The 25,708-nt window shown below is 55.3% G+C and overlaps 1 protein-coding gene across 1 annotated transcript in view; it reads left to right on the top strand.

The window, feature by feature from the left end:
* The window catches only part of LOC138735072 (neuroblast differentiation-associated protein AHNAK-like), a 33,043-nt gene extending 8,445 nt beyond the window's left edge, over positions 1-24,598 (top strand). Inside the window, exons 2-9 of the mRNA XM_069882943.1 lie at positions 3,542-3,637; positions 3,733-3,886; positions 5,727-5,911; positions 6,045-11,514; positions 11,737-13,776; positions 13,999-15,603; positions 16,816-18,327; positions 18,712-24,598. Coding sequence (XP_069739044.1) covers positions 3,733-3,886; positions 5,727-5,911; positions 6,045-11,514; positions 11,737-13,776; positions 13,999-15,603; positions 16,816-18,327; positions 18,712-23,675 — 15,930 coding nt within the window. The 5' untranslated portion in view covers positions 3,542-3,637 and the 3' untranslated portion in view covers positions 23,676-24,598. The remainder of the gene's footprint in view (positions 1-3,541; positions 3,638-3,732; positions 3,887-5,726; positions 5,912-6,044; positions 11,515-11,736; positions 13,777-13,998; positions 15,604-16,815; positions 18,328-18,711) is intronic.
* Positions 24,599-25,708: the final 1,110 nt, after the last annotated feature.

Below are 25,708 nucleotides of genomic sequence, written 5' to 3'. Positions count from 1 at the left end.
GGGAGACCTGGGAGCAGCTTCTAGGGCTGAAAACGGCTCCTGGAAAAGGTGGGGAGGGACTTTTTGAGGAGATGGGATGAGGTGGGGACGGTTTCCAGCTGGAAGAGGAGAGATTGAGATGAGAAGTGGAGGAGAAACGTCCTCCTGGGAGGGTGAGGAGACCCTGAGCCGCGTTGCTTGGAGAAGCAGCAGCTGCTCCATCCATGGAGACGTTCAAGACCGGCTTGGATGGGGCTTGGAGCCCCTCATCCAGCAGGAGGTGGACCTGGATGGGCTCTGAGGTCCCTTCCAACCCAACCCATCCCACGATTACGAAGAACGGGGGGGTCTCCTTGAGGCTTTTCCCTCCAGAAGGGGCTCTGGTGGGGTGGACAATCCCACGTTGGGAGGTTGGAGCCACCACCACCTCCTTGGGTTTTATTCCTCAGCTGGAAGAAGCTGTAGAAGAGCTTCTCCAGCCCCAAGAAGCCGGGCTTGACCCATCTCCAGAGGTCTTCAAGACCAGCTCGGAGGGAGCTTTGAGCCACCAGATCCAGCAGGAGGTGGATCTGGACGGGCTTCGAGCTCCCTTCCACCCCGCGATGAAGAAGGAGAAGCTGGGGGAAGGTCCCTCCCGCTCCGAGGCGGAGAAAAAGTGCTGAGAACAACTCGTTTCAGCTTGGTGGCTCCCGAGTCCACCTGGGACTTTAATTGCCCCGTTAACGAGTGTCGCGTAGGACATCAAAGCGATGACCTTAACCCAGTTCCCAGGGTTGCGGAGGAGCCACCAGGGAACCCTTCCAGGCGGCGAGGTGGGGCCCGACGCGGCCTTCAGAGCGGCCGCAACCGTTGTGACCCGGTTCAACTCGTCGAGCGGCTCGTTAAGGAGCGAGCCCCGACACGAAAGGGTTGGCGTTGCCTCAAGCCTTGGAGGCTCCATCTCCCGGGAAGGAGCAGGAGGTGGTTTCGCTCCTCGTCTCCACCTCGGGTGGGAGGAGGAGGAGGTGGAGGAGGAGAAGAGGGTCCAGCTGGTGGGTTGAGATAAAGACAGTTGAGTAGGAGAGAAGGATGGAGGCTCAGCGCAACCCACCACCACCCAGGAGCCGATCCCTGAGGAGCAACGGCTCCTGGTTGACTCCTCCTCGTTGACCCCCAGCTCCAGGCAGGCGCCTTTCCCCCCCCCCCCCCCCCAACCATGAGGTGGGGATGAGGTGACAGGAGCTGCTGGTGGGCTCCATGAGGTGTGGATGAGGTGACAGGAGCTCCTGGTGGGCTCCATGAGGTGTGGATGAGGTGACAGGAGCTCCTGGTGGGCTCCATGAGGTGTGGATGAGGTGACAGGAGCTCCTGGTGGGCTCCATGAGGTGGGGATGAGGTGACAGGAGCTCCTGGTGGGCTCCATGAGGTGTGGATGAGGTGACAGGAGCTCCTGGTGGGCTCCATGAGGTGGGGATGAGGTGACAGGAGCTCCTGGTGGGCTCCATGAGGTGTGGATGAGGTGACAGGAGCTCCTGGTGGGCTCCATGAGGTGGGGATGAGGTGACAGGAGCTCCTGGTGGGCTCCATGAGGTGTGGATGAGGTGACAGGAGCTCCTGGTGGGCTCCATGAGGTGTGGATGAGGTGACAGGAGCTGCTGGTGGGCTCCATGAGGTGGGGATGAGGTGACAGGAGCTCCTGGTGGGCTCCATGAGGTGGGGATGAGGTGACAGGAGCTCCTGGTGGGCTCCATGAGGTGTGGATGAGGTGACAGGAGCTCCTGGTGGGCTCCATGAGGTGGGGATGAGGTGACAGGAGCTCCTGGTGGGCTCCATGAGGTGGGGATGAGGTGACAGGAGCTCCTGGTGGGCTCCATGAGGTGTGGATGAGGTGACAGGAGCTGCTGGTGGGCTCCACGAGGTGTGGATGAGGTGACAGGAGCTGCTGGTGGGCTCCATGAGGTGTGGATGAGGTGACAGGAGCTCCTGGTGGGCTCCATGAGGTGTGGATGAGGTGACAGGAGCTGCTGGTGGGCTCCATGAGGTGTGGATGAGGTGACAGGAGCTGCTGGTGGGGTCTTCAGGGTTGTCCATGGGCTGTGGATGTGGTGGTAGGAGCTGCTGGTGGGCTCCATGGGGTATGGACATGGTGGCACGAGCCTCCAGGACATCCATGGGGTGTGGACACGGTGATATGAGCTGCTGGTGGGGCCTTTGAGGACACCTGTTGGGTGTGGACATGGTGACAGGAGCTGCTGGTGGGCTCCATGGGGTATGGACGTGGTGGTATGAGCTACCAGGACTTCTGTGGAGCATGGACATGGTGACACAAGCTGCTGGTGGGGTCTTTGAGGGTCTCCGTGGGGCCTTTGAAGGTTTTTGAGGGTCTCCGTGGGGCCTTTGAGGGTCTCCGTGGGGCCTTTGAGGGTCTTTGAGGGTCTCCGTGGGGCCTTTGAGGGCCTTTGAGGGTCTCCGTGGGGCCTTTGAGGGTCTCCGTGGGGCCTTTGAAGGTCTTTGAGGGTCTCCGTGGGGTCTTTGAGGGTCTCCGTGGGGCCTTTGAAGGTCTTTGAGGGTCTCCGTGGGGCCTTTGAGGGTCTCCGTGGGGCCTTTGAGGGTCTTTGAGGGTCTCCGTGGGGCCTTTGAGGGTCTCCGTGGGGCCTTTGAAGGTCTTTGAGGGTCTCCGTGGGGTCTTTGAGGGTCTCCGTGGGGCCTTTGAAGGTCTTTGAGGGTCTCCGTGGGGCCTTTGAAGGTCTTTGAGGGTCTCCGTTGGGTCTTTGAGGGTGCCAGGCGGGCGCCTTCCGCCCCCCAACCAGGTGGAAACACCAAATTTCACTCTAAATTGAGGTTCTGGCTCATCAAATGAGACTTTAACGAGATGGTTTTGCTCCTGGGAGCTGCTTCGGTGGAAGGTTTGTCACGGGGATCTATGGATCTTCTCTCCCCGGGCCACCGTGAGCCGCGGCGTCTGGACTTTGGGGAGGTTTTATCTCCTCTGTGCCCTCAGAGAGCGTTGGAAGGGCGATTTCTTCTCTTCTTAGTCCTCGTGCGCGCTCAGAGCTCTCTAGAAATGAAGAAATCTTCTCCACTCAGGCACCAGAAGGGTGGAGGAGTCAGCTAGGAGGCATCTCAAAGGGGTTTGAGGGCAAGGAGAGGGACCAGGATGAGCTGGAAGCTGCTGGGAAGTTGATCCGGAGAGGAGCTGGGGGTCCTGGTGGGCCCCAAGATGAACGTGATCCAGTGAGGAACATCACTCCGTTGACCCTCAGGTGGTGCAAACGTTGGGTTTGTGCTTCTCAACCATCCAAGAGTTGGATGGAGTTTCCGTTTTGCGAGAGGAACGTCAATTCTTGAGCTTCTCCGAGGTCTGCGTGGGGTCCAAGGTGGAGCGGGGACAACCCGGGGCTCTAGGTCTTAGGAGCTTGATTCTCGTGGTCCCATCAACGGAGAACGTCCACCTCGAGGGGATTTGGAGCGTGGGCGGTCGGGACGAGCTTGGGCTCCTCTCCCGTCTGGGTGTGGAAGGAGGAAACGAGGGAGCGGGAGGAGAGCGGGAGCTTCACGGGGACCTCTCTGCTGTCTCCACCAGGCTGGGAAGGTTGCAACCAAAAGCTGCTTCAAGGTCTACGAGCGAAGACCGAGGGATTCCTGGGGCGGATCCGGCCGGGACCGGCATCCCAGCAAGGTGGGTGCGAGGGGTTGGGGCAAGCCAACCTCCCAACCCCGCGTCCGCCTCGCTGGGTCACCCTTCTTCTCACCTTCGGTCGTCTTCTCCTCCAGATGGAGAAGGAAGAGGAGACGCGGGAGATCCTGCTCCCCAACTGGCAGGGCAGCGGCTCCCACGGCATCACCATCGACCAGACCGACGACGGCGTCTTCGTCAAGCAAGTGCTGCAGAACTCCCCGGCGGCCAAGATGGGGGTCGTGAAGGAAGGTGGGACCTCCGGGGGGACCTTCACGGGGCGGGGAAGGACTTTGGTGGGGTGGAAACCCAGGCTCCTTGGGTCTCTTCTCTTCCAGCCTGGCCATGCCCTGCTTGCTTTCTTCTTCTATTTCTCCGTCTCGTCCTCCTTCCTTCTCTTCTCGTCCTCCTTCCTTCTTCTTCTCGTCCTCCTTCCTTCTCCTTCTCGTCCTCCTTCCTTCTTCTTCTCGTCCTCCTTCCTTCTCCTTCTCGTCCTCCTTCCTTCTTCTTCTCGTCCTCCTTCCTCGCCGTCTCGTCCTCCTTCCTCGCCGTCTCGTCCTCCTTCCTTCTCTTCTCGTCCTCCTTCCTTCTTCTTCTCGTCCTCCTTCCTTCTCTTCTCGTCCTCCTTCCTTCTCCTTCTCGTCCTCCTTCCTTCTTCTTCTCGTCCTCCTTCCTCGCCGTCTCGTCCTCCTTCCTCGCCGTCTCGTCCTCCTTCCTTCTCTTCTCGTCCTCCTTCCTTCTTCTTCTCGTCCTCCTTCCTTCTCTTCTCGTCCTCCTTCCTTCTCTTCTCGTCCTCCTTCCTTCTTCTTCTCGTCCTCCTTCCTTCTTCTTCTCGTCCTCCTTCCTCGCCGTGTCGTCCTCCTTCCTTCTCTTCTCGTCCTCCTTCCTTCTCCTTCTCGTCCTCCTTCCTTCTTCTTCTCGTCCTCCTTCCTTCTCTTCTCGTCCTCCTTCCTTCTCTTCTCGTCCTCCTTCCTTCTCTTCTCGTCCTCCTTCCTTCTTCTTCCTGTCCTCCTTCCTTCTCTTCTCGTCCTCCTTCCTTCTTCTTCTCGTCCTCCTTCCTTCTCTTCTCGTCCTCCTTCCTTCTCTTCTCGTCCTCCTTCCTTCTTCTTCTCGTCCTCCTTCCTTCTCTTCTCGTCCTCCTTCCTTCTCTTCTCGTCCTCCTTCCTTCTTCTTCTCGTCCTCCTTCCTTCTCTTCTCGTCCTCCTTCCTTCTCTTCTCGTCCTCCTTCCTTCTCTTCTCGTCCTCCTTCCTTCTCTTCTCGTCCTCCTTCCTTCTTCTTCTCCTCGTCCTCCTTCCTTCTTCTTCTCCTCGTCCTCCTTCCTTCTCCTTCTCCTCGTCCTCCTTCCTTCTTCTTCTCCTCGTCCTCCTTCCTTCTCCTTCTTGTCCTCCTTCCTCCTCTTCTCGTCCTCCTTCTTCTCCTTCTCGTCCTCCTTCCTCCTCCTTCTTCTCGTCCTCCTTCCTTCTCTTCTCGTCCTCCTTCTTCTCCTTCTCGTCCTCCTTCCTCCTCCTTCTTCTCGTCCTCCTTCCTTCTCTTCTCGTCCTCCTTCCTTCTCCTTCTCGTCCTCCTTCCTTCTTCTTCCTCCTCTTCCTCCTCCTCAGGAAAGACCCTCGGATCGCGGGGCGGGTTCTCCCCAAGGAGGATGTTGAGGCTCTGGAGCGAGGCCGGAGAAGAGCCCGGAGCTGGGGAAGGGGCTGGAGAAGGAGCCCGAGGGCCCTGGGGGGGTTTCTCCTGGAGAAGAGGAGCCTGAGGGGAGGCCTCGTGGCTCCTTCCCTGCGATGGATCCTTGAGGGTGGAGACGGGTCCTCGAGGTGGAGACGGGTCCTTGAGGGGTGGAGATGGGTCCTCGAGGTGGAGACGGGTCCTCGAGGTGGAGACGGGTCCTCGAGGTGGAGACGGGTCCTCGAGGTGGAGACGGGTCCTCGAGGTGGAGACGGGTCCTCGAGGTGGAGACGGATCCTCGAGGTGGAGACGGATCCTCGAGGTGGAGATGGATCCTCGAGGTGGAGATGGATCCTCGAGATGGATCTTCTCCTTGCTTCTTCCTTTCCAACCATCTCCTCTCTCTCTTTCTCTCCTCCCCCCACCACCCAGGAGATCAGATCGTGGGCGCCACCATCTACTTTGACAACCTGCAATCCGGGGAGGTGACGCAGCTCCTCAACACCATGGGCCACCACACGGTGGGCTTGCGTCTCCAACGCAAAGGGGACCGATCTCCAGTGCCGGGACAGTCCTGGTCCCACGACGTCTTCGCGGCCACCCCAGAAGTCGTTTTGGTGAGCGATGGGGCCGGGAAGACCCGAGGGAGGTGGAGGAAGCTCAAAACTAACCTATCCTGGAATAACCAGGTTGGAAGAGACCCATGGGCTCATCAAATCCAACCCTAACGAAGCTCCGTTTTGCTTCCAGAGCGGAGACGACGAGGAGTACAGGAGGATCTACACGACCAAGATCAAACCCCGGCTGAAGTCGGAGGAGGTGGTGGCGGAGGACGCGGAAAGGGGGGGCGGAACGCAGAGCAGGACCATCACGGTCACCAGGAAGGTGACGGCGTTCACCGTCGACGTCACCGGGCGCGATGGAGCTCAAGAGGTCGAGGGCGCTGGCTCAGAATTCCAAGTGGGGCTCGCGGGGGCGCCGAGGGTGGAATCTTCTGGCAAGAAGCTGGATGTCCACCTCGGGGAGGCTCCGTTTGGAAAAGCTGGAATAACGGCGGTGGGAACGCGAGCGGGGGGCGTTCACCTCAAGCCCCAGGTGGAGCCTCAACCACCGGAGAGCCGAGTTCCTGGTAGAGAAACTGGAAAAGCCGGGGAGACGCCGGGAGGTCCCGGTGGGGCCGCGATGCTCCTGGGCTCCAAGATCGAAGCCAACGGCCAGATGGGACACTTGGATGGAAGATTCCACGTCAAGGGGCCCAGCTTGGAGGGTAGAGGCCACGTTCCCGGCCTGGAGGTCCAAGGGGGGACGCTCTCGCCCACGGGTTCTTCTGCTCCTTGGCTTCAAGGTGGGATCAAAGCCCCCGGAGTTGAGGTTTCTTCACCGGCGATGGAAACTCCGGCTGGAGACGTGGGGAAAATCAAGATTCCTGCGCTGAAGATGCCTAAATTTGAGTTCCAAACCCCAGGATCTCAAGCCCCCCAGGTGGCCACCACCCTTCCACGTGGGGACGTCGCCTCCTCCACCACCATCCAGGTCCCAAGCCCTGAAGTTTCGGCTCCTTCGGTTCAAATCTCCAAGGCCCGGGTGGACGCGGGGTTGAAGGGCGCCGGGAAGGTCCCTTCTCCAGACCTGGAGGTCGCCGGTGTGGGACTTCAAGGTCCCAGCGTGGAGCTCCCGGTTCCTGAGGGAAAACTCAAAATCCCTCACATGAACTTCCCCAAATTCACCGTCTCGGGCTCGCAAGGAGAAGGTCCCAGAGGGGAAACGGCGCCCCCGAAGGGCGAGGTGGGACCAGCCGAAGCCAAGGGAGATGTTGGAGCTCCCGACGTGGCCCTCAAAGGAGAATGGAAAGGCCCCGTCTTCAAGAAGGTGGAAACCCCCCACATCTCCCTCTCCGACGTGAACCTGAAGCTGAAAGGTCCTCAGGTGGAAGGAGACGTCCAAGGCCTCGGCTCCAAGGGTCTCAAGGTGGACGTGAAGGCTCCTCAAGTTGAATTTGAAGGTCCAGGAGGTTGTTTGAAAGGCCCCGACGTGGACGTCCACCTGAAGGGCCCCAAGCTGAAGGGAGATGTTTCCATCCCGGAGGTTTGCGGCCACGTGAAAGGACCTCAGCTTGACGTTCGAGGCCCCAAAGCGGGGATGGACCCACCTGGCGTAGATGCCAGAGGCCCCACGGTGAAGATGCCGGAGCTACACGTCAAGAGCCCCAAAATCTCCGTGCCCGACGTCGGCTGGAAAGGTCCCGGAGTGAAAGGAGACCTGGATGTTTCCATCCCAAGACTGGAAGGAGACCTGCAAGGCCCTGGCCTCGACATCAGAGGCCCCAAGGTTGAGATGGAGGCACCAGACGTGGACATCCAAGGTCCAGAGGGGAAGCTGAAGGGCCCCAAGTTCAAGATGCCCGAGATGCACATCAAGGCGCCCAAGATCTCCATGCCGGACGTGGACATCAACCTGCAAGGGCCCAGCCTGAAAGGGGACGTGGACGTCTCAGCTCCCAAGATCGAGGGCGACCTGAAGGGTCCTGAACTGGACATCAAGGGCCCCAAGGTGGACATTGAGGCCCCAGACGTGGACGTTCACGGCCCAGAAGGGAAGTTCAAGATGCCCAAGTTCAAGATGCCCAAGTTCGGGATGCCCGGGGTCAAAGCAGAAGGTCCAGAGGTCGATGTGAACCTTCCAAAAGGAGGTATCGATGTTTCTGCTCCAAAGGTGGACATTGAAGGTCCAGAGGTGGAGATTGAAGGCCCTGAAGGAAAGATAAAGGGTCCCAAGTTCAAGATGCCCGAGATGCACATCAAGGCGCCCAAGATCTCCATGCCGGACATCGACCTCAACCTGAAGGGACCCAAAGTGAAAGGAGATGTGGACGTGTCTCTTCCGAAGATTGAAGGTGATTTGAAAGGCCCTGAACTCAACATCAAAGGTCCCAAAGTCGGTGTTGACCTTCCTGACGTTGAGCTGGAAGGTCCTGAGGGGAAGCTGAAGGGCCCCAAGTTCAAGATGCCCGAGATGCACTTCAAAGCCCCTAAGATCTCCATGCCGGACTTTGACCTCAACCTGAAAGGTCCCAAGGTGAAAGGAGACGTGGACGTGTCTGTTCCAAAGTTGGAAGGTGACTTGAAAGGTCCAGAATTGGACATTAAAGGACCCAAGATCGATATTGAGGCCCCAGACGTGGACGTTCACGGCCCAGAAGGGAAGTTCAAGATGCCCAAGTTCAAGATGCCCAAGTTCGGGATGCCCGGGGTCAAAGCAGAAGGTCCAGAGGTCGATGTGAACCTTCCAAAAGGAGATATCGATGTTTCTGGTCCCAAGGTGGAGATTGAAGGACCCAAGTTGGACATTGAAGGTCCTGAAGGAAAAATTAAAGGTCCCAAGTTCAAGATGCCCGAGATGCACATCAAGGCGCCCAAGATCTCCATGCCAGACATCGACCTGAACCTGAAAGGCCCCAAAGTCAAGGGAGGAGCTGATGTTTCCGTTCCAAAATTAGAAGGTGGTTTGGAAGGACCAGATGTGAACATTAAAGGTCCAAAGCTGGATGTTGATCTTCCTGACGTTGAGCTGGAAGGTCCTGAGGGGAAGCTGAAGGGCCCCAAGTTCAAGATGCCAGATCTGAACATCAAGGCCCCCAAGATCTCCATGCCGGACGTCGACCTGAACCTGAAGGGCCCCAAAGTGAAAGGAGATGTGGACGTGTCTGTTCCGAAGATTGAAGGTGATTTGAAAGGCCCTGAACTCAACATCAAAGGCCCCAAAGTTGATGTTGACCTGCCTGACGTTGAGCTGGAAGGTCCTGAGGGGAAGCTGAAGGGCCCCAAGTTCAAGATGCCAGATCTGAACATCAAGGCCCCCAAGATCTCCATGCCCGACGTCGACTTCCACCTGAAGGGACCCAAACTGAAAGGAGATGTGGATGTTTCTGTCCCCAAGATTGAAGGTGACGTGAAAGGTCCAGAATTGGACATTAAAGGACCCAAGATCGATATTGAGGCCCCAGACGTGGACGTTCACGGCCCAGAAGGGAAGTTCAAGATGCCCAAGTTCAAGATGCCCAAGTTCGGGATGCCCGGGGTCAAAGCAGAAGGTCCAGAGGTTGATGTGAACCTTCCAAAAGGAGGTATCGATGTTTCTGGTCCCAAGGTGGAGATTGAAGGTCCAGAGATGGACATTGAAGGCCCTGAAGGTAAAATTAAAGGTCCCAAGTTCAAGATGCCCGAGATGCACATCAAGGCGCCCAAGATCTCCATGCCGGACATCGACCTGAACCTGAAGGGCCCCAAAGTGAAAGGAGATGTGGACGTGTCTGTTCCGAAGATTGAAGGTGACTTGAAAGCTCCAGATGTTGATATCAAAGGCCCCAAAGTCGATGTTGACCTGCCTGATGTGGAGCTGGAAGGTCCTGAGGGGAAGCTGAAGGGCCCCAAGTTCAAGATGCCAGATCTGAACATCAAGGCCCCCAAGATCTCCATGCCGGACGTCGACTTCCACCTGAAGGGACCTAAAATCAAGGGAGATGTGGACGTGTCTGTCCCCAAGATTGAGGGTGACCTGAAGGGTCCAGAATTGGACATCAAGGGCCCCAAGGTGGACATTGAGGCTCCAGACGTGGACGTTCACGGCCCAGAAGGGAAGTTCAAGATGCCCAAGTTCAAGATGCCCAAGTTCGGGATGCCCGGGGTCAAAGCAGAAGGCCCCGAGGTCGATGTGAACCTGCCAAAAGGAGGTATCGATGTTTCTGGTCCCAAGGTGGAGATTGAAGGACCCGAGTTGGACATTGAAGGCCCTGAAGGAAAGATAAAGGGTCCCAAGTTCAAGATGCCCGAGATGCACATCAAGACACCCAAGATCTCCATGCCGGACATCGACCTGAACCTGAAGGGCCCCAAAGTGAAAGGAGATGTGGACGTGTCTGTTCCGAAGATTGAAGGTGATTTGAAAGGCCCTGAACTCAACATCAAAGGTCCCAAAGTCGGTGTTGACCTTCCTGACGTTGAGCTGGAAGGTCCTGAGGGGAAGCTGAAGGGCCCCAAGTTCAAGATGCCCGAGATGCACTTCAAAGCCCCCAAGATCTCCATGCCGGACATCGACCTGAACCTGAAAGGTCCCAAAGTGAAAGGAGACGTGGATGTTTCCATTCCAAAGATTGAAGGTGACCTGAAGGGCCCTGAAATCGATATCAAAGGTCCCAAAGTTGATGTTGACCTGCCTGACGTTGAGCTGGAAGGTCCTGAGGGGAAGCTGAAGGGCCCCAAGTTCAAGATGCCCGAGATGCACATCAAGGCCCCCAAGATCTCCATGCCGGACGTCGACTTCCACCTGAAGGGACCTAAAATCAAGGGAGACGTGGACGTGTCTCTCCCCAAGCTGGAGGGTGACCTGAAGGGACCTGAATTGGACATTAAAGGACCCAAGATCGATATTGAGGCCCCAGACGTGGACGTTCACGGCCCAGAAGGGAAGTTCAAGATGCCCAAGTTCAAGATGCCCAAGTTCGGGATGCCCGGGGTCAAAGCAGAAGGTCCAGAGGTCGATGTGAACCTGCCAAAAGGAGATATTGATGTTTCTGCTCCAAAAGTGGACATTGAAGGTCCAGAGATGGAGATTGAAGGCCCTGAAGGAAAAATTAAAGGTCCCAAGTTCAAGATGCCCGAGATGCACATCAAGACACCCAAGATCTCCATGCCGGACATCGACCTGAACCTGAGAGGCCCCAAAATCAAAGGGGATGTGGATGTCTCAGTTCCCAAGCTGGAAGGTGACTTGAAAGCTCCAGATGTTGATATCAAAGGCCCCAAAGTTGATGTTGACCTGCCTGACATTGAGCTGGAAGGTCCTGAGGGGAAGCTGAAGGGCCCCAAGTTCAAGATGCCGGATCTGAACATCAAGGCCCCCAAGATCTCCATGCCGGACGTCGACTTCCACCTGAAGGGACCCAAACTCAAAGGAGACATGGACGTGTCTGTTCCAAAGTTGGAAGGTGACTTGAAAGGTCCAGAATTGGACATTAAAGGACCCAAGATCGATATTGAGGCCCCAGACGTGGACGTTCACGGCCCAGAAGGGAAGTTCAAGATGCCCAAGTTCAAGATGCCCAAGTTCGGGATGCCCGGGGTCAAAGCTTCAGGCCCAGAGGTGGACGTCAACCTGCCAAAGGGAGACCTGGATATTTCAGGTCCCAAGGTGGAGCTCGAAGGACCAGAGGTGGAGATTGAAGGTCCTGAAGGTAAAATTAAAGGCCCCAAGTTCAAGATGCCCGAGATGCACTTCAAAGCCCCCAAGATCTCCATGCCGGACATCGACCTGAACCTGAAGGGCCCCAAAATCAAAGGGGATGTGGATGTCTCAGTTCCCAAGCTGGAAGGTGACTTGAAAGCTCCAGATGTTGATATCAAAGGTCCCAAAGTGGATGTAGATATTCCTGACGTTGAGCTGGAAGGTCCTGAGGGGAAGCTGAAGGGCCCCAAGTTCAAGATGCCAGATTTGAACATCAAGGCGCCCAAGATCTCCATGCCGGACGTCGACTTCCACCTCAAAGGTCCCAAAATCAAGGGAGACATCGATGTTTCTGCTCCAAAGCTGGAGGGTGACCTGAAGGGTCCAGAATTGGACATCAAGGGCCCCAAGGTGGACATTGAGGCCCCAGACGTGGACGTTCACGGCCCAGAAGGGAAGTTCAAGATGCCCAAGTTCAAGATGCCCAAGTTCGGGATGCCCGGGGTCAAAGCAGAAGGTCCAGAGGTCGATGTGAACCTTCCAAAAGGAGATATTGATGTTTCTGCTCCAAAAGTGGACATTGAAGGTCCAGAACTGGACATTGAGGGTCCTGAAGGAAAAATTAAAGGTCCCAAGTTCAAGATGCCCGAGATGCACATCAAGACACCCAAGATCTCCATGCCGGACATCGACCTGAACCTGAAAGGCCCCAAAGTCAAGGGAGGAGCTGATGTTTCCGTTCCAAAATTAGAAGGTGGATTGGAAGGACCAGATGTGAACATTAAAGGTCCAAAGCTGGATGTTGACCTGCCTGACGTTGAGCTGGAAGGTCCTGAGGGGAAGCTGAAGGGCCCCAAGTTCAAGATGCCCGAGATGCACTTCAAAGCCCCCAAGATCTCCATGCCGGACTTCGACCTCAACCTGAAAGGTCCCAAGGTGAAAGGAGACGTGGACGTGTCCGTTCCAAAACTTGAAGGTGATTTGAAAGCTCCAGATGTTGACATCAAAGGCCCCAAACTGGACGTCAACGTTCCTGATGTGGACCTGGAGTGTCCAGAAGGGAAGATAAAAGGTCCCAAGTTCAAGATGCCCGAGATGCACTTCAAAGCCCCCAAGATCTCCATGCCGGACATCGACCTCAACCTGAAAGGCCCCAAAGTGAAAGGAGACGTGGATGTTTCCATTCCAAAGATTGAAGGTGACCTGAAAGGCCCTGAAATCGATATCAAAGGTCCCAAAGTGGATGTTGACCTGCCTGACGTTGAGCTGGAAGGTCCTGAGGGGAAGCTGAAGGGCCCCAAGTTCAAGATGCCGGATCTGAACATCAAGGCCCCCAAGATCTCCATGCCGGACGTCGACTTCCACCTGAAGGGCCCCAAACTGAAAGGAGACGTGGATGTGTCTGTTCCAAAGCTGGAAGGTGACTTGAAGGGTCCAGAATTGGACATCAAGGGCCCCAAGGTGGACATTGAGGCCCCAGACGTGGACGTTCACGGCCCAGAAGGGAAGTTCAAGATGCCCAAGTTCAAGATGCCCAAGTTCGGGATGCCCGGGGTCAAAGCAGAAGGTCCAGAGGTCGATGTGAACCTGCCAAAGGGAGACCTGGATATTTCAGGTCCCAAGGTGGAGATTGAAGGACCCGAGCTGGACATTGAAGGTCCTGAAGGTAAAATTAAAGGTCCCAAGTTCAAGATGCCCGAGATGCACTTCAAAGCCCCCAAGATCTCCATGCCGGACATCGACCTCAACCTGAAGGGACCCAAAGTGAAAGGAGATGTGGACGTGTCTCTTCCGAAGATTGAAGGTGATTTGAAAGGTCCTGAGCTGGATATCAAAGGTCCCAAAGTCGATGTTGACCTGCCTGACGTTGAGCTGGAAGGTCCTGAGGGGAAGCTGAAGGGCCCCAAGTTCAAGATGCCGGATCTGAACATCAAGGCCCCCAAGATCTCCATGCCGGACGTCGACTTCCACCTGAAGGGACCCAAACTCAAAGGAGACATGGACGTGTCTGTTCCAAAGTTGGAAGGTGACTTGAAAGGTCCAGAATTGGACATTAAAGGACCCAAGATCGATATGGAGGCCCCAGACGTGGACGTTCACGGCCCAGAAGGGAAGTTCAAGATGCCCAAGTTCAAGATGCCCAAGTTCGGGATGCCCGGGGTCAAAGCAGAAGGTCCAGAGCTGGACGTCAACCTGCCAAAGGGAGACCTGGATATTTCAGGTCCCAAGGTGGAGATTGAAGGACCCGAGCTGGACATTGAAGGTCCTGAAGGTAAAATTAAAGGCCCCAAGTTCAAGATGCCTGAGATGCACTTCAAAGCCCCCAAGATCTCCATGCCGGACATCGACCTCAACCTGAAAGGTCCCAAAATCAAAGGGGATGTGGATGTCTCAGTTCCCAAGCTGGAAGGTGACTTGAAAGCTCCAGATGTTGATATCAAAGGTCCCAAAGTCGATGTAGATATTCCTGACGTTGAGCTGGAAGGTCCTGAGGGGAAGCTGAAGGGCCCCAAGTTCAAGATGCCGGATTTGAACATCAAGGCCCCCAAGATCTCCATGCCGGACGTCGACTTCCACCTGAAGGGACCCAAACTGAAAGGAGATGTGGACGTGTCTGTTCCAAAGTTGGAAGGTGACTTGAAAGGTCCAGAATTGGACATTAAAGGACCCAAGATCGATATGGAGGCCCCAGACGTGGACGTTCACGGCCCAGAAGGGAAGTTCAAGATGCCCAAGTTCAAGATGCCCAAGTTCGGGATGCCCGGGCTGAAAGGTTCAGGCCCAGAAGTTGATGTGAACCTTCCAAAAGGAGATATTGATGTTTCTGGTCCCAAGGTGGAGATTGAAGGACCCGAGTTGGACATTGAAGGTCCTGAAGGTAAAATTAAAGGTCCCAAGTTCAAGATGCCCGAGATGCACATCAAGGCCCCCAAGATCTCCATGCCGGACATCGACCTGAACCTGAAGGGCCCCAAAATCAAGGGAGATGTGGATGTTTCAGTTCCCAAGCTCGAAGGTGACTTGAAAGCTCCAGATGTTGATATCAAAGGCCCCAAAGTCGATGTTGACCTTCCTGACGTTGAGCTGGAAGGTCCTGAGGGGAAGCTGAAGGGCCCCAAGTTCAAGATGCCCGAGATGCACATCAAGGCCCCCAAGATCTCCATGCCGGACGTCGACTTCCACCTGAAGGGACCTAAAATCAAGGGAGACGTGGACGTGTCTCTCCCCAAGCTGGAGGGTGACCTGAAGGGACCTGAATTGGACATTAAAGGACCCAAGATCGATATTGAGGCCCCAGACGTGGACGTTCACGGCCCAGAAGGGAAGTTCAAGATGCCCAAGTTCAAGATGCCCAAGTTCGGGATGCCCGGGGTCAAAGCAGAAGGTCCAGAGGTCGATGTGAACCTGCCAAAAGGAGACCTGGATATTTCAGGTCCCAAGGTGGACATTGAAGGTCCAGAGCTGGACATTGAAGGTCCAGAAGGTAAAATTAAAGGCCCCAAGTTCAAGATGCCCGAGATGCACATCAAGACGCCCAAGATCTCCATGCCGGACATCGACCTGAACCTGAAAGGTCCCAAAGTGAAAGGAGATGTGGACGTGTCTCTTCCAAAGATTGAAGGTGATTTGAAAGGTCCTGAGCTGGATATCAAAGGCCCCAAAGTTGATGTTGACCTGCCTGACGTTGAGCTGGAAGGTCCTGAGGGGAAGCTGAAGGGCCCCAAGTTCAAGATGCCAGATCTGAACATCAAGGCCCCCAAGATCTCCATGCCGGACGTCGACTTCCACCTGAAGGGACCCAAACTCAAAGGAGACATGGACGTGTCTGTTCCAAAGTTGGAAGGTGACTTGAAAGGTCCAGAATTGGACATTAAAGGACCCAAGGTGGACATTGAGGCCCCAGACGTGGACGTTCACGGCCCAGAAGGGAAGTTCAAGATGCCCAAGTTCAAGATGCCCAAGTTCGGGATGCCCGGGGTCAAAGCAGAAGGTCCAGAGCTGGACGTCAACCTGCCAAAGGGAGACCTGGATATTTCAGGTCCCAAGGTGGAGATTGAAGGACCCGAGCTGGACATTGAAGGTCCTGAAGGTAAAATTAAAGGCCCCAAGTTCAAGATGCCTGAGATGCACTTCAAAGCCCCCAAGATCTCCATGCCGGACATCGACCTCAACCTGAAAGGTCCCAAAATCAAAGGGGATGTGGATGTCTCAGTTCCCAAGCTGGAAGGTGACTTGAAAGCTCCAGATGTTGATATCAAAGGTCCCAAAGTCGATGTAGATATTCCTGACGTTGAGCTGGAAGGTCCTGAGGGGAAGCTGAAGGGCCCCAAGTTCAAGATGCCGGATTTGAACATCAAGGCCCCCAAGATCTCCATGCCGGACGTCGACTTCCACCTGAAGGGACCCAAACTGAAAGGAGATGTGGACGTGTCTGTTCCAAAGTTGGAAGGTGACTTGAAAGGTCCAGAATTGGACATTAAAGGACCCAAGATCGATATTGAGGCCCCAGACGTGGACGTTCACGGCCCAGAAGGGAAGTTCAAGATGCCCAAGTTCAAGATGCCCAAGTTCGGGATGCCCGGGCTGAAAGGTTCAGGCCCAGAAGTTGATGTGAACCTTCCAAAAGGAGATATTGATGTTTCTGGTCCCAAGGTGGAGATTGAAGGACCCGAGTTGGACATTGAAGGTCCTGAAGGTAAAATTAAAGGTCCCAAGTTCAAGATGCCCGAGATGCACATCAAGGCGCCCAAGATCTCCATGCCGGACATCGACCTGAACCTGAAGGGCCCCAAAATCAAGGGAGATGTGGATGTTTCAGTTCCCAAGCTCGAAGGTGACTTGAAAGCTCCAGATGTTGATATCAAAGGCCCTAAAGTCGATGTCGACCTTCCTGACGTTGAGCTGGAAGGTCCTGAGGGGAAGCTGAAGGGCCCCAAGTTCAAGATGCCGGATCTGAACATCAAGGCCCCCAAGATCTCCATGCCGGACGTCGACTTCCACCTGAAGGGACCTAAAATCAAGGGAGACGTGGACGTGTCTCTCCCCAAGCTGGAGGGTGACCTGAAGGGACCTGAATTGGACATTAAAGGACCCAAGATCGATATTGAGGCCCCAGACGTGGACGTTCACGGCCCAGAAGGGAAGTTCAAGATGCCCAAGTTCAAGATGCCCAAGTTCGGGATGCCCGGGGTCAAAGCAGAAGGTCCAGAGGTCGATGTGAACCTTCCAAAAGGAGATATCGATGTTTCTGCTCCAAAGGTAGAGATTGAAGGACCTGAGTTGGACATTGAAGGTCCTGAAGGAAAGATAAAAGGCCCCAAGTTCAAGATGCCAGATCTGAACATCAAGGCCCCCAAGATCTCCATGCCGGACGTCGACCTGAACCTGAAGGGCCCCAAGCTGAAAGGAGATGTGGACGTGTCTCTTCCAAAGCTGGAAGGTGATTTGAAGGGCCCTGAGGTGGATATCAAAGGCCCCAAGGTGGACCTTGAGGCGCCCGACGTGGACCTTCACGGCCCAGAAGGTAAAATCAAGATGCCCAAGTTCAAGATGCCCAAGTTTGGCTTGTCCGGGTTGAAAGGAGAAGGTCCAGACGTTGATGTGAGTCTCCCTGAAGGCAGCGTTGATATTTCAGGTCCAAAGGTCGATGTCAGCGTTCCCGACCTGGACGTTGAAGGTCCAGAAGGAAAACTGAAGGGCCCCAAGTTTAAGAAGCCCGAGATCCAATTCAACGTCCCCAAGATCTCCATGCCGGACATCGACCTCAACTTGAAAAGCCCCAAACTGAAAGGTGACGTCGATGCTTCTCTTCCCAAACTTGAGGGCGAGCTGAAAGGTCCCAAGGTGGACCTCAAAGGGCCAGAACTTGAGCTTGAGGGCCCCAAGGTGGATCTCGAAGGAAAAGCGAAAAAATCGAGGTTTAAACTCCCCAAATTTGGCTTTTCGGGTCCCAAAGGGCAAAGCCCCGAGGTGGACGTGAAGCTGAAGAAACCGGACGTTGAGATCTCGGGTCCCAAAGTTGACGTTCAAGGGCCAGAGGTGGATGTCCACGCGAAATCCAAAGGCTCCAAGTTCAAAATGCCTTTTCTGAGCATTTCGACCCCGAAAGTTTCGATGCCGGACGTGGAGCTCAACCTGAAGGGCCATAAACTGAAAGGAGACTTAGATGTCTCCAGCCCCAAGTTGGAAGGGGAGCTGAAAGGTCCCGAGGTGGACGTCAAGGGCCCCAGAGTAGATATCGAAGCCCCAGACGTGGACGTTCACGGCCCCGAGGGAAAACTCAAGATGCCCAAGTTCAAGATGCCTAAATTCGGGATGCCCGGAGTCAAAGTGGAAGGTCCTGAGGTGGACGTCAACCTCCCAAAGGCAGATCTAGATGTTTCTGGTCCCAAGGTGGAGCTGGAAGGTCCAGAGGTGGAGATTGAAGGTCCAGAAGGAAAGATAAAGGGTCCCAAGTTCAAGATGCCCGAGATGAACATCAAAGCCCCCACGATCTCCATGCCGGACTTTGATTTGAGCTTGAAAGGTCCCAAGATCAAAGGAGACGTGGACGTTGATCTTTCCGTCCCCAAACTGGAAGGGGACGTGAGCGTCCCGGACGTCAACGTCAAAGGTCCAAAGGTTGAGATTGAGGCGCCCGAGGTGGACATCGAAGGGCCAGAAGGAAAACTGAAAGGTCCCAAGTTCAAGATGCCAGATTTGAACATCAAGGCGCCCAAGATCTCCATGCCGGACGTCGACTTCCACCTCAAAGGTCCCAAAATCAAGGGAGACATCGATGTTTCTGCTCCAAAGCTGGAGGGTGACCTGAAGGGTCCAGAATTGGACATCAAGGGCCCCAAGGTGGACATTGAGGCTCCAGACGTGGACGTTCACGGCCCAGAAGGGAAGTTCAAGATGCCCAAGTTCAAGATGCCCAAGTTCGGGATGCCCGGGGTCAAAGCAGAAGGTCCAGAGGTCGATGTGAACCTTCCAAAAGGAGATATTGATGTTTCTGCTCCAAAGGTGGAGATTGAAGGTCCAGAGGTGGAGATTGAAGGCCCTGAAGGAAAAATTAAAGGTCCCAAGTTCAAGATGCCCGAGATGCACTTCAAAGCCCCCAAGATCTCCATGCCGGACATCGACCTCAACCTGAAAGGTCCCAAAGTCAAGGGTGGGGTGGACATGTCCGTTCCAAAGATTGAAGGTGATTTGAAAGGTCCTGAGCTGGACATCAAAGGTCCCAAAGTGGATGTTGATCTTCCTGACGTTGAGCTGGAAGGTCCTGAGGGGAAGCTGAAGGGCCCCAAGTTCAAGATGCCCGAGATGCACATCAAGGCCCCCAAGATCTCCATGCCGGACTTTGACCTGAACCTGAAAGGCCCGAAAGTGAAGGGAGACGTGGAGGTGACTTTGCCGGGTGTGGAAGGTGATTTGCAAGGCCCCCAAGTTGATCTTCAAGGTCCCGAGTTGGATGTTGGTGCCCCAGACGTTCAAATAGAAGGTCCAGAAGGAAAGATAAAAGGTCCCAAGTTCAAGATGCCCGAGATGCACTTCAAAGCCCCCAGGATCTCCATGCCGGACTTCGACCTCAACCTGAAAGGTCCCAAAGTGAAAGGAGACGTGGATGTTTCTCTTCCAAAGATTGAAGGAGACTTGAAAGCTCCAGATGTTGACATCAAAGGCCCTAAAGTTGATGTAGATCTCCCAGATGTGGAGCTGGAAGGTCCAGAAGGAAAGATAAAGGGTCCTAAGTTCAAGATGCCCGAGATGCACATCAAGGCGCCCAAGATCTCCATGCCGGACATCGACCTCAACCTGAAGGGCCCCAAAGTGAAAGGAGATGTGGACGTGTCTCTTCCGAAGATTGAAGGTGATTTGAAAGGTCCTGATTTAGACATCAAAGGCCCCAAAGTCGATGTTGATCTTCCTGACGTTGAGCTGGAAGGTCCTGAGGGGAAGCTGAAGGGCCCCAAGTTCAAGATGCCGGATCTGAACATCAAGGCCCCCAAGATCTCCATGCCGGACGTCGACTTCCACCTGAAGGGACCTAAAATCAAGGGGGATGTGGATGTGTCTGTTCCAAAGCTTGAAGGTGACTTGAAAGGTCCCGAGTTGGACATCAAGGGCCCCAAGGTGGACATTGAGGCCCCAGACGTGGACGTTCACGGCCCAGAAGGGAAGTTCAAGATGCCCAAGTTCAAGATGCCCAAGTTCGGGATGCCCGGGGTCAAAGCAGAAGGTCCAGAGGTCGATGTGAACCTGCCAAAGGGAGACCTGGATATTTCAGGTCCCAAGGTGGAGCTCGAAGGTCCAGAGGTGGAGATTGAAGGTCCAGAAGGAAAGATAAAGGGTCCCAAGTTCAAGATGCCCGAGATGCACATCAAGGCGCCCAAGATCTCCATGCCGGACATCGACCTGAACCTGAAAGGCCCCAAAGTGAAGGGAGATGTGGACGTGTCCGTGCCAGGAGTTGAATTGAAAGGTCCCGAGGTCGACCTCAGTGCTCCTAAGTTAGACCTTGGTGGCCCCGACGTTGACTTTGAAGGCCCCGAGGGGAAGTTCAAGCTCCCCAAGTTCAAAATGCCCAAGTTCTCCATGTCTGGGTTGAAAGGGGAGGGGGTGGACGTGGATGTGAAGCTCCCGAGGGGAGACGTGGACCTTTCGGGCCCCAGCGTCGAGGTCGAAGCTCCCGATCTGCACGTGGACGGCAAAGTCAAAGGTGCCAAGTTCCCCGTGCCCGAAATGCACATCAAGGCGCCCAAGGTCTCCATCCCCGACGTTGACTTCAACATCAAGGGGCCTCGGCTGAAAGGAGACGTCGATGTGTCCGGCCCCGGGCTTGAAGGTGACTTGAAAGGACCTCAAATTGACGTGAAACCTCCTAAAATCGACGTGGAGGTTCCTGACGTCACCTTGGAAGGGCCGGAAGGGAAAGTCAAAGGTCCAAAATTCAAGATGCCCGAGATGCACATCAAGGCGCCCAAGTTCTCCATGCCCGACGTCGACTTCAACCTGAAAGGCCCCAAGCTGAAGGGAGACCTGGAAGGGGATTTGCGGGGTCCGGACGTCGATCTCCAAGGCCCCAAGCTGGACGTGGAGGGTCCAGACGTGACCATCGAAGGGCCCGATGGAAAAGTGAAAGGTCCCAGGTTCAAGATGCCCGAGATGCACGTCAAGACCCCCCAGATCTCCATGCCGGACATCGACCTGAACCTGAAGGGCCTCAGAGCGAAAGGCGACGCTGATCTTCACGGCCCAAAACTTGAGGGAGGTCTGAAAGGTCCCGAGGTTGCTATTAAAGGTCCCAAAGTAGAGTTTGAAGGCCCCGAGGTTGATGTCGATGGGTTGGAGGGCAAAGTGAAGCTGCCTAAAATGAAGCTGCCCAAGTTCGGCTTGAAAGGAGAAGGTCCCGACGTGGACGTGGACCTGCCCAAGGCCGAGGTCGACGTCTCGGGTCCCAAGGTTGATCTCAGCCTCCCCGACGTGAGCGTTGAAGGTCCGGAGGGAAGAGCGAAAGGTCCTAAACTGAAGATGCCGGAAATGCACGTTCCGAAAATCTCGATGCCCGAGATCGACTTGAGCTTGAAAGGTCACAAAACGAAGGGAGGGTTCGAGGTTTCAAGCCCCAAGATCGAAGGCGACTTGAAAGGTCCCAACGTTGATATCAAAGGCCCCGAACTTGGAGTCAAAGGCCCCGAAGTTGACGTTGAAGGTCCCGACCTCAACCTCGAAGGCCCCGAGGCAAACGTCAAACTTCCCAAGTTTAAGAAATCCAAGTTTGGATTCGGGATGAAAAGCCCCAAGGCCGAGGCGAAGGTCCCGGGGGCCGAGGTGGATCTCCCCGAGGTGGAGCTGAACGTGGAAGCTCCCGACCTCGCCGGGAAGGGGAAGAAGAGCAAGTTCAAGATGCCGAAGCTGCACGTCAGCGGCCCCAAGGTGAAAGGAAAGAAAGGGGGGTTCGACGTGAACGTGGCCGGTGGGGAGCTGGACGCGGGTTTGAAATCTCCTGAGCTGGAGGTGAACGTGGTCGGTCCGGACGTGACCATGAAAGGTGAAGCCGGGGTGAAGTCCCCCAAAGGGAAGAAACCCATGTTTGGGAAGATCTCCTTCCCGGACGTGGAATTCGATCTCAAATCGCACAGATTCAAGGGAGACGCCCCCAAACTTGAGGGGGAACTCAAAGCGCCTGAGCTAGAAGTCTCCGTGCCAACGGTCAAGGGCGATTTGCGAGGCCCGAGTCTCAACGTGGACCTGGAATCTTCCGATCTGAGCCTGAAGAAACCCAAGCTCCAACTTCCCAGCGGGCAGGTGGCCGTGGGCGACTCGAAAATGGAAGGGGACCTGAAAGGACCCGTTGTGGACGTCGCCGTCCCCTCCGTCCCGGCGCCGGGTGTCGATTTCAATGTGAAAGGACCAAAAGTCAAAGGCGAAGTCGGCGTTCCTGGAGGAGAACTGGAAGGTCCCGATGGAAAGCTGAGGTTCCCCAAGGCGGGGAAAATGGGGCTGGAGATGCCGGCCGCGAGCTTGGAGCTCTCGGCTCCGGGAGGAAGCGTCAACCTCCCTTCGGCCGACGTGGACCTCGGAGGCGTCGCCGTGAAGCTCCAAGGCCCCCAGATCTCCGTCCCCGACGCGGATGGCAACCTGAAAGGACCAAAACTCAAGGGAGAGGTGGACTTGGCGGGGGGCAAGGTGAAGATGCCCAAGATGAAGTTCTCCACCGCGGAAGGACCCGATCTGAGCGTGGGAGGAGGCGTCGACTGCTCCGTCCCACAAGCCGCCAAAGCCCCCGGCGCGAAGCTCCATCTCGGCCTCCCGAGCGTTGATATCGAAGGGCCCTCGGGGGACGTTTCCGCCCCGGAGTTGGACGTGAACCTGAAAGGACCAAAGTTGAAAGGAGATCTCGACGTTTCTGCCGGCGTGAAACCCCCTAAAGCCTCGGGAGAAGCTCCCGACGCCGGCTTCGAAATTCTGGGTGGAACCATCAAGCTCCCGTCCCTCAAGCTCCCCCAGTTTGGTGTTTCCAGCCCCGGTGGGGATGGAGGTGACGTAGGGGTCACTCTTGAAGGGCCCCAGGTCAAAGGAGGCCTGAAGAGCTCCTCCGGGGTCGGCCTCGGATTGGAAGGACCCGCGGTAGAATTGAAAGGGCCGAAATTTCAAACGCAGTCACCGGGCGTCTCCTTGGCCGACGTCGACCTGAAGCTGAAAGGACCAAACCTCCCGGGTGACGTCAACGTCGCCATCCAAGGCCCCAAAGTCAACGTGGAAGCGCCTGGCGTTGACCTGAAGGAGCCCGGAGGGGGCGTCCACCTTGACGCGGCCGCGCTCCAAGGCTCCTCGGCTTTTAACGTCAACGTGAAGGGGCCCAAGATCAAAGGTGGCGTCGCCCTCTCGGGGGAGGCGACGGCTCCAGCCGGGAGCGTTGCTGGGGGAGGTCTCCACCTCACCAGCCCCAAGGGTGGAAGCGGAGCCACCACGGAGTGCGGCCTGGGGAAAGTATCGTTCCCCAAGCTGCGGATGCCTAAATTTGGATTTACCGACCCCGAGGTGAAGGGGAGGGAGATGGGGGTCGACGTGGAGTTCCCCGGGGCGGACGTCAACCTCCAAGCGGAGCTGGAAGCGGAAGACGCGGAGGTCAGACTGAAGAAATCCAAACTCAAGATGCCCAAGTTCAATTTTTCCAAGGCCAAGGGGAAAAGCGGCGGCGGCGTGGGCTCCCCGGAGGTCTCCGGCTCCGTTTCGGGCTCGAAAAGCGACCTGAAGAGCTCCAAGGGCAGCTTGGGGTCGGCCGAAGGCGAGCTGGACGGGGCGGAAGGTCCCTCAGGGAAAGGGAAGTTCTCGCTCTTCAAGAGCAAGAAGCCGCGGCACCGCTCGTCGTCCTTCAGCGACGAGCGCTCGTCCCACTCGATTCCCGCGGGGACCTCGGAGCCGGACGTCTCGCCGGGCGCCGAGAAAGGCAAACAGGGCAAGATGAAATTCGGGACGTTCGGGGGAATCGGCTCCAAAACCAAAGGTTGTTACGAGGTGACGGGAAGCGACGACGAGACGGCGAAGACCCAAGGCGGCGTCTCCTCGGCGTCCAAAAAAACCCGCTTGTCCTCCTCTTCCAGCAACGACAGCGGGACGAAAAGCGCCTTCCGCTTGCCCGGGGTGGAGCTGACGGTGGCCAAGAAGAAGGAGTAAAGGGCTGTAGATAACGAGCCTGTGTAGATAACGAGCCCGTCCCGCCTTTGGACATCCGATTCGTAGCTTGAGCTACTTCCAACCTCAACAAAGGCGTCAAGCAGGGGCCGGTGGGAAGCGCCTGGAGCTCCACGGTCGCCTCCAAGCTTCTCCGCGCTCAAGCCTTTCCGCTTCTGCATGAAAACGCCGAGCGCTTCAGTTTAGCGAGCTAGTTTTGATATTTTTAATTTTTTTCCCCCCCTTCCCCGTTCTACTGATTTTTTTTTCAGTGTTGTGGTTGACGGCAACGAGGGTTTTATTTGTTTTTTTTTTTAATTTTGGTCGCTGGTGGCGTTTTTCTCCGTCTTAACGAGCTTTTTCTTGGCTTCCAATCGCGGGGTTGAACCTTCTCGCAGCCCAACGGAGCTGTTAGAACCCACCCCCCTGTAACCGAGACGCGGGCACGGAATTCCTGCTCCGGGAAAAACAAGCCGAGCGCTTCCCAGGGCTCCGTTGCGTAAGAAGATGAGATCAAATAACCTCCAGGAGGGAGAGGACGGTCAACGGGCTCGGAGCCGCCTCGCCTGGGCAGGAAATATCTTGGAATTCTTGCATCTTGCCACTAAAAAAAAGAAAAAAAACCCAAACCAGCTTTGTTATTTTTTGTTTTAATTTTTAACGACGTTTTCTCTGTCAGCTCCGCACATTTTGTTCCATTATTTGTATTATAAGAGGAAAAATTGTCTTGGTTACGGTCCGAAAACGTGCGACGGCGTTAGGTATTGTTTTTGTTAACGAGTATTATTAAAAAAAAAAGCCAAAGAACCCCCCCCCCAAAAAAAAAAATAAAGCAACCCCTCTTTCAGCACTTTAATGGCAAATTAATTGAGAATGTAAGAAGAAATGATTGTGTAAAAGGCAAATAAAAAGTTTATTAACCATGAGTTAGCAGAACGGCTGCCCTTGAGTCATTCGGCGTTGGGGGTTGGATGATGGAAGAGGTTGGAAGGTGACCTCAAAGCCCATCTCGTTCCAGCCAGGGGGACATTTCCACGGGATCGGGGGCTCCGAGCTCCATCCAACGCGGCCTTGAACCCCTCCAGGAGAACGTTTCCTCCCAAGATCTCATCGAAATGTCCTCGCAGCCCCTTCCAATGCCCCCAAAAATGTGATTTTCGCCTCAAATCCCCTCACAAACATCCTTAAAGTGCGACTTTCACTCCAAATCCCTTCAGAAACACCCAAAACCATGACTTTTTATCCCAAATACTCTCACAAACACCCCAGAAGTGTGAATTTCACCCCAAATCCCCCCACAAATGACCCCAAAGTGCAATTTGCACCCCAAATCCCCTCACAAACACCCTAAAAGTGCGACTTGCACCCCAAATCCCCTCACAAATGCCCCAGAAATGCAACTTTCACTCCAAATTCCTTCATAAATATCCAAAAAATGGGACTTTCACCCCAAATCCCCTCACAAATGCCCCAATATCATGACTTTTTACCCCAAATCCCCTCAAAAACACCCTAAAAGTGCGACTTTCACCCCAAATCCCCTCACAAATGCCCTAAAAGTGCGACTTCCACCCCAAATCCCTCATAAATATCCCAAAAATGGGACTTTCACCCCAAATCCCCTCTCTGGTGCCCCAAAATCATGACTTTTTACCCCAAATCCCCTCACAAACACCCTAAAAGTGCGACTTCCACCCCAAATCCCCTCACAAATGCCCTAAAAGTGCGACTTCCACCCCAAATCCCTCATAAATATCCCAAAAATGGGACTTTCACCCCAAATCCCCTCTCTAGTGCCCCAAAATCATGACTTTTCACCCCAAATCCCCTCACAAACGCCCTAAAAGTGCAACTTTCACCCCAAATCCCCTCACAAATGCCCCCGAAGTGCAACTTTCACCCCCAATTCCCTCATAAATATCCCAAAAATGGGACTTTCACCCCAAATCCCCTCTCTGGTGCCCCAAAATCATGACTTTTTACCCCAAATCCCCTCCCCAAACCCACGACTTTCACATCAACTCTTCTCACGCTCC

Source organism: Phaenicophaeus curvirostris, unplaced genomic scaffold, assembly GCF_032191515.1.
Source record: "Phaenicophaeus curvirostris isolate KB17595 unplaced genomic scaffold, BPBGC_Pcur_1.0 scaffold_409, whole genome shotgun sequence".
NCBI lineage: Eukaryota > Metazoa > Chordata > Aves > Cuculiformes > Cuculidae > Phaenicophaeus > Phaenicophaeus curvirostris.
This window is presented reverse-complemented; position numbering and strand designations above follow the sequence as displayed.